This window comes from Ixodes scapularis, unplaced genomic scaffold, assembly GCF_016920785.2.
Source record: "Ixodes scapularis isolate PalLabHiFi unplaced genomic scaffold, ASM1692078v2 PGA_scaffold12__126_contigs__length_90152505, whole genome shotgun sequence".
Classification (NCBI taxonomy): domain Eukaryota; kingdom Metazoa; phylum Arthropoda; class Arachnida; order Ixodida; family Ixodidae; genus Ixodes; species Ixodes scapularis.
The window spans coordinates 15,511,954-15,520,079 of NW_024609838.1; the positions used below are offsets into that span (position 1 = coordinate 15,511,954).

Sequence of the window (8,126 nt, forward strand, 5' to 3'; positions counted from 1 at the left end):
CAGTTCTAGTACACCATACCCATATATACAAGAACATGCGGCGTGCGTGTGAACGTAGCTTGGGGAGTGTGGCAATGGCACATGCTTACGGGAGATATGGCGGTGACCAGATGTCCTGCTTGCAATCGTGTATAGTTCTCGCAACCAGAGCGAGGGCTTGACCGGCATTCGCGTTCCCGCTCGACGTCCTCAGCACCGACCTCCTGGAAGGGCCGATGGACGGGGTGCCCTGGGCATCGGCGCGGGCTCCGGTCTACAAGACGCTCAGGCTCCCCAGTGGCAAGAGGGTCGACGTCACCAAGAGGAATGTCTTCATCAGGTACGACAAGCTGTCCTCAAGCAATATTCGGTCTAAAAAAAAACAAGAAAAAAAAAAAACAAGAAAACAGCAGCAAAGGAAATAATTATATGAACAGAATGCAATGTAATAAAAAAAAGCAAAAAAAAAGGTGTTATTTTTTATGCACTGGGGAAAAACGAAAACAAACCGCCTGGTGTAAGTTGCAACTCGTACCACACCTCCTCATATCTGCTAGATCTCCCCAGGGCGTTCATCTCAAATTATCTTTTGACGAAACTCGCTGAATAATAATTTTTTCTTTCCCATTTCTTGTCTTTCTTCACCGGCAAACGGGGGAGCAAGTGCAAAACACAACGCAATCTTCCAAAAGACAAAGCCTAATAAGACAGCTTTTCCCGTTCGTCTATGGCCCTTTGCGGGGTCCTTCCCCGTAGCCTTGCTGTTGTTCTCCTTGTTCACCACTCCACTCGTCAGTGATCCAGTATTACACGAAAGACATGACGTGCCACCCTCCCCCCCCCCCCCCTCCCCCCAACGTCATCACTAGTGGAACCACGCAGCGCCGCATAGGTTCCGTCAACATCACCGACAGCGCGTGTTGCAGCGACCCTCAACGAGTGCGACGCTGGCAAGCGGTGACGGCAAGGCGGACGCGTCTGCCGCTTTACGGTGACTAGTCGAGTTTCAGCGCGTTTGCCGCTTGGGGGAGAGGGGAGCCACTAAGGATGACGTCATGCGCAAGGCCTTGTCTTCTATACTCGCGTTCACCTAAACAAACTAATAAAAAAAAAAAGAAAAACGAGAACAACATTGCTCGGCCTTTCGCGGAACGTTACTAATTTTCCCCTTCTTACGTAGAATTAAGACATAAACGGGGGCATCCTAGATTAGCTTTGTGTCATTTTATCGAAACGTACAAGTTTCAAACGTCAACAACATCGTTTCTTCCTTTCATAACCAAATCTCGTAAGAACTACTTCGCACAGCGCACGAAGAACACGCACAAATCCTCCTTTTGTTTCCTCGATATGACAAGGAGTAGTATTAGGTTGCATTGAGTGATCTACCATGACGCTGCCCCCAATCGCAGGAAATGGCGGGAAAAGCGCATCAAGGACGATCCCTGCCTCTACATCACCCTCTTCGCGCTCATGGTCGTCGTCACTATCATTTTTATTTCCTACCACAGCAACCATGGTGAGCAGTTCAGTCGAGAATATGCCGTTACTACTACTGCAGTGTACCATATAGCCGCTGACAGTTTGGGAAACACGTGGCATGGCGAACATTTTCTGATGGGTGGATGAATGAATGCTAACGTTTGTACTCTTTATAACGGGCGGTACCTTGCGCCACCTAGCCACAGAGTCCAGCTTATCGCTCCGTAACCGATGACGTTGCTTTGCCGATAAGGAAGAACAGAAAGTTAAAAGCGTAAGCACAATAGGCCGTGCGTTTCTTAAGGTTTTGGTGGATGGATGGATGGATGGATACTAACGACTGTAACCTTTATAACGGGTGGTATCTTGCGCCACCTAGACTAGAAATTAAGAATCCAAAGTATGATTTCTTTCCTTCTCTAATTTGCTTACCCTCTGCGATTTCCTAAAATCACCAGGCGCGGTGTGAGGTATCACCAGGATGTCCTTTGCGGGACCGAAAAAAAAAAAACTAAAAACATCATCCCCGCCTCTTCCCCCCGGCCAGTGACTATAATTACCACAGGGTTGACAACCGACAAGGCTGGGATACCTTCACCGAGCTATAAATGTTCCTAATGGTTCCTTACTCGGTTTCGCTTAGGGCCTATAGATAAGCTTCAAAGTAAGGGCACTTCAGGGAACAAGGAGGCCGCAACAAGCTCTACTAAATTCGCTCTTTGCCTTTATTTGTTTTCAGCGTGGTTATTTGCCATCCTCAGATTTCGTAAGTAAACGTCTAAAATCAACGACAGGCCGCGATCTCACTCTGCTCTAAGGCATAGGACGATTGTGTAGCAGTAGGAAATATAATATCAATAAGCTAAATATAAACTGACCGTGCTCTGCACGAGATGGAGACTTGTGCCCGTTACTTGAAAAAAGGTAATAGATAAACAGTTACAAATTACCGAACTTCAAATATAATGAATTACCGTTACAAATTACTTTCGCTGAAAAGTAAGGCAATATTTTACTCGTTACGTTGCGCATTAATTTCGCACTACTTTTCCGGTACACTTGTCAAAAAAAAAAAAAAATAAAAAAAAAACGTTGAACCAATTTTGACATATTCGAAAAGGTTCTGCAACACTACTTTCCCCTTCTCATACGCCCGCATTATGGTAGTACTTGTAAAATAGAATATTGTGTTAAAGAGAAAAAACGGAAGTGCACTCCGTTCAACTGTAAGGTTATACGGCGACCGGAAATGAATTCTGGAATTCTGCAGGCAACTAGCGGTGAGCACGCTCAGTACACGATTTCTAGCTCGATGTATGGATGGATGAATCCGGCTGAGCCCTTTGGATCGGGCGGTAGCTTACGCCACCTAGGCCTGGGAGGCGATCCCACCGCTATCTGTTGGTTCAGAATCACACTAACCAAGGGTGGGGTATTCGCCTGGTCGCCTTCCAGCGTTTTGGGACACTCTGAAAAGTCAAATGCCCATTCTGCTGGTCCGTTAGGAGGTCATGAAGGCAACGCCTACTCGGCGTTATCTTTTTTGCATATTTGTAAATTGAATATGTCTTGCACGCTTTTCTAGTGTTTCCAGTGATCGATCCTACAAAAAATCGTGTTTCCTTTTCGGTTACTCTTCTTCACGATGTTCTTTATTTTGTTAAACTCGCTGTCTTTATGCTGCTGAACTGCCTGCCATATTGCTTCAGTTCCTGTTATACGTTCATATTTTTTAGAAAATAATGAGTAATCAAAATAATCCGTTAGCAATATTGTTACGAAATTACATTACAATTTACTGCCGCAAAGGTAATATGGCAATTACAAAATTACTTGTGAAAGTAACGGATTACTTCCCAAGTCTGAAGCAGGAGCACGACAGTTGCACCTTTTTGCATTAGTAGAATGTCGTTTGCCAGCAGCAGACAGCCGCAGCCGCCTCGGTGGCTCCGAGGCGAAAGCGTCGGCCTACGGATCTCCATGTGGCGGGTTCGAATCCCGGCCGAGGTGCCCGCAATCTGACGGAGGCTTATTGCGTAGAAGGCGCTGTGCAACCGAGCTTTCGGTTGCACGTCAAAAGATCCCCAGGTGGTCGAAATTAATCCGCTGGGGCGCGTCAGATGCCCGTCGTTGGTTTGGCACGTAAAACCCCCCAATTTTTGAGCAGACAGCCGTTTTTCAACACGTCATTTAGAGCTCCGATCCAAAGACTGACTCGTCTTCAACGCACGTCTTGTCTACTTTCTATCCATCTCGTTTTTGACTACTGCGCCAATTTGTAAGAGTGAAACAATTCTCCTGCATCGCCACCTTTACTGACTTCCGCGACGCTACGATGGCACATAACGCGTGTTCGTGTATTTGTGTATAAGTGTGCCTTCAAAGCTTGTAGCTTGTTACGCAAATTTACGAGTTATTGAAGAAAAATATGTAATAAATCGAACCTTCTTCTTGAGCGCATGCTCGACATCATTGTCCTCTTTCATTATAGTGCATAGAGAACGGACCAATGAACAAAAAACTCGGACTGAGTTTGAATTCACCTCAAGTGGTCCGGAGGACACCGATGACGACGGTACGTGTTATTTCCAATAAATTGATCAAGCACAAGAATGAGCGCTTTTCGACCGCTTTGCGGATATGCAGCCATAACTAATCTTGCGAACGTATGGTCTGAGTGACCAAATTTAGGAAAGGACGCTTGTTGCTTCACTTTACGACAATGATCAGATCAGGTCTTTTTCGTCACGGACTAAGGCTCAGCGTCGTTGTCACTTCCAGTCGCTCAGCGTCTGATGGTGTTTTATAAGAAATTCAGTACTAGCGGTCCCGATATGAATTCGCTAGATTCGCCTGTTCACAGTCGGACGATGATGCTGATTGCTTTTATGCTTCGGTTCGAATAAGCAAGCACATGGGGACGTATACAAGCTTGCGGCAGCTGAGTTCCACGTCCAGGTCATGCACACACGCCCCAAAATAACTTTCAGCTCATTTCTGAAGAAGATGCTGATTGTTTGGAGGTCCGAATGTACTGGACTAGAGCCACTAAATGAGCTGCGCTTAGAGTGTCGGCACTCCGTTTCCCGACTTGTGGGCGCCGCCATTTTGGCTCGTATGCTGAACAGACGCAACTTCCGATCGTCATGATTAAAAAAGTGCGACTTCCTCAGCATTAGACTCAGTGTTGGAAAGGTCGTGTAATTATGGTTTGCTCTGTCGCGAACTGTTTAAACAATTTTGGAGGACGGAAAAGCGTTTCCTGTGATTTCGGATAAAGCTTCAAATAACTGGCAGCCATGATTTTAGGCCACAGTATGGGCAAGTATCGTTACTCTGAAGCGTAGCTTATTGAGTGGCACTATGTACTGGACAATCGTGGGACAACCGTCATAAATATGTTCTCTACAACTACATGTGATGACGATGAAGAGACCTGTCATCAGGAGTTTTCTCAACGGAATGACGTTTTCCGTGTCAGCCATATTGTTTACACTTTCCAGGTCTGCCAGCAGAGGGCAGATTTTCGAGAGAAATGAATACATGGCTTGCATGTGCTGTCACCGCACCGTGCTCTTAGTAAAGGGCGAAACACATGTACGACGAAACCGTCCGGTCCGACGTCCGACCACGCAATACGACGGTCGGAGGCGGGGGTTTTCAACGCTCTCCGATGCTACGAAAACCCTCGCCCCCCAAGATCATTCCGGCAGTCCGCACGTCGGATCGGACGGTTTCGTCGTACATGTGTTTCGTGCTTAATCCCTACTTGCTCCTGACAAGTATATAAAGATATATATAAAAAATAACGTTCAGCCTTTCCACTCTGGTGAAGAAGGAAGACCAGCGGAGCTGTACAATGGAAAGTAATGGCCGGCCGCAAGTCGACAAGCCAGAATGAAAAGGCTGCCGCCATCTATGAGCGACGGTGGTTAACCAGATACGTGGCTTGCCGGCGTCGCTCATAGATGGCAGTAGGTGTCCAGAGTTCGGTGTCTTCATTTGTTTGCGGGGGACACGACCCTGGAGAAAGTAGCCCTTGACAACTCCGCTGTAAAAAAAAAAAAAAAAAAAAAAATAGATGGTGCGAAATGTGTCCCGCAGGAGGCATGCGGTCTTAGCAGTAAGGCCACCATGTTAATGGCTGCTGTGACGTCAGTGCAGAACACGTATCAAGTCAGCGTGCAGCAACACGATACGTGCAGTTGAAAGTGGCGTGTCCGTGTCGTGAGCATCACACTTTTGGTGGCATAATTATCTATTGAAGAATGAGGTAGTGCCTGACGAAGACTCATGAAATATGAGGTTTGAACAAGGCCAAAGTATTCCATAGTGGCAACCAGGTAAAGAAAGTAAACGAACGCCAAAGAAAACCGGACTGTTTTTATTCACGCAGGCAACACCACCTTGACGAGTTTCTTGGAAAGCAATGCGCACGGGGGCGACAAGGTCTCACAATGGCTGCCAACACCAGCGCCCTCCGTACTGCTTCGTCGAGGAGTTAGAACGACAAAAAATATTGTTGTCACTACTCTTACAGACTCGCGACTTTACATTGCCCCAATAGTAAAACCATGACGTATAATATTTATTTATTGACATAGCGTAATCTATGAATAAAGTAATTCCTGTACAAGTTAACGTATACAAAAAAAAAAGAGCAGAACATCTTTATTTTTAATAAATATGCACATCATTACTACCTCGATTCATTGCAGCATAAAACACAGGCCCCCATGCATGACACTTTGTATTAACAAATATTAATGCGTGACTGTTCTTGTTAAATATTGCATATATGTTCATTAAAGGGCCCCTGAAAAGAAAAAAAAAACTTTTTTTGAACAGTCTGGTGCGGACACGCATGTTAAAAAAGAAATATCTTTTAGAACAATATTGACTGCGAGCGGTTTATTTGAAATTCTGCGCGCAAGGTCGATGACGTCACGGGTGGAAAGGAGGTTACTGCCAACTAAATCGCGTCTGACGCCATCAATATTGCTCTAAAAAAACTTTTTTTTTGGCGTAAAATTAATTTTTCGACACGCGTGCCCCAACCAAACTGTTAAAAACATTTCTTTATCTTTTTTTTTTTTCAGGGGCCTTACCTTGGTGGTTGACATTTCTCGTTCGCCCTAGGTGGCGCAAGCTGCCGCCCGATATATAGTGTACAGCCGTTAGCATCCATCCATTCAATCATCCATCCATTGGGCACGAAGCATGTGATTGGATCCCAGTCCTCACCGAACGCTGACGCCTCTAGTCCAATAGATTCTCAAAGCACCTGTCGAAGCAATGGCTGAAAGCAAAATTACCTTTCACTTACCCTTGTCCTAGACGCGTCAGTGTCTCGTAGAATGGCGGAAAGGCAAGAGCGCGCCCATTTGGAAGAAGTCGTTTGGCGGAACAGTTAAAGGTAAGGCTATGTTGTAAACGGGGTATTCAATGGACGCTATATTTGAGGGCGCTGTTTAAAGCGCATGCTCAAAACGAGCTCACATTGATAGGGAGTATTCACTGGCGGCCATAGCTGTGTGCGCGACTGCTGAACGCGTGCTGACGACGAGCTTCCGCAGTTCATTCGCAACGTGCATTCCGCGCTATCAAGATTGCCGGCCTTATCAGGCTATTAATGTGACCTCGTTCTGAGCATGCGCTCTAAACATCGTCCTCAAATATGGCGTGTAGTGAATACCCCCTATAGGCTGCTAAGACCGCTAATCTTGATGGTGCGGAATGCACGTTGCACAAGAATTGTGAACCGCACCGTCAGCACAGGCTCAGCAGTCGCGCACACAGCAATGGCCGCCAGTGAATACTTCATATTCTCCCTTTTTTGTTTGGCAACAAACTGAGTGGCGCCATCTTTTGGTGAGACCTGGCACACTTCGGTCCGGGTATATTTTAAATTTTTTTACGCGCCATGTCATGTTTTCACCATAATATTGAATTATGTATGAGAGTGGCATAAGCGACCATTTTCCGAAAATATTTGATTCGATCTTGCACAGCAGAGCTTGAATTCGCCCCGGCGGTTAGTGGCTCTATAGTTTCTGGAATTTACTTTCGTCGTTCAAGGCTAATCCAGCATTATTTTTTTAACGGTTTCGAGTAATACAAGTTGGAACGTGTGACAACGAGGAAAATCAACATTGACGCTTACACTGGAAATAAGAAGCAAATTTGTTTTCAGGATGTGGTCGAGAAAGATGAAGTGAGGTTGTGTTATAACGTTTCATCTTTCACATGCCTCCAACTAAGCATCTGCTGCTCCATAAATATTAGGAACGTAAGTATATAGCACCATGCCGACTTTCGGTCTAGCGTCTCTACTTCTCAAAATAGAAACGTCAAATTGAGCGTCTACATATTTAGACACAGTGAATTTAGTTTGCCATTGCGCCATTCTCCGCTCGGCAGGGGGAATTTAGCTGGCGGAGTACGACTGCTGAGCTGGTATCTTTAACGTCGTACAGTACATCACGTAATAGTGGCCATACAACCTCGTGCCAGTTCGATACTCGCTCATGTCAGAATCTCTAGAGGAGGGAATTAAATCCAGTATCCATAGCTTCGCAGAACGGTGCTCAGATTCCTCAAGGAGTTCAAACAGCCTATGTTACAAAAGGTATGAAAGTAGCCAATACGCAGCTTAAAGTGTTCTC

At 45.7% G+C, this 8,126-nt stretch overlaps 1 protein-coding gene across 1 annotated transcript; it reads left to right on the top strand.

The window, feature by feature from the left end:
* The first annotated feature begins 200 nt into the window (after positions 1 to 200).
* Positions 201 to 6,119, top strand: LOC8035007. The gene is made up of 4 exons (XM_040207139.2): positions 201 to 319; positions 1,392 to 1,498; positions 3,953 to 4,036; positions 5,858 to 6,119. Exons 1-4 carry the CDS (start codon positions 216 to 218, stop codon positions 6,037 to 6,039), a joined length of 477 nt encoding a protein of 158 aa, XP_040063073.1. The 5' UTR covers positions 201 to 215; the 3' UTR covers positions 6,040 to 6,119.
* Positions 6,120 to 8,126: the final 2,007 nt, after the last annotated feature.

Coding starts and splice junctions, on each gene's coding strand:
- LOC8035007 (XM_040207139.2), top strand. CDS start 216: ATGGACGGGGTGCCCTGGGCATCGGCGCGGGCTCCGGTCTACAAGACG. Junction 320..1,391: donor AAGAGGAATGTCTTCATCAG/GTACGACAAGCT, acceptor CCCCAATCGCAG/GAAATGGCGGGAAAAGCGCA. Junction 1,499..3,952: donor TTCCTACCACAGCAACCATG/GTGAGCAGTTCA, acceptor CTTTCATTATAG/TGCATAGAGAACGGACCAAT.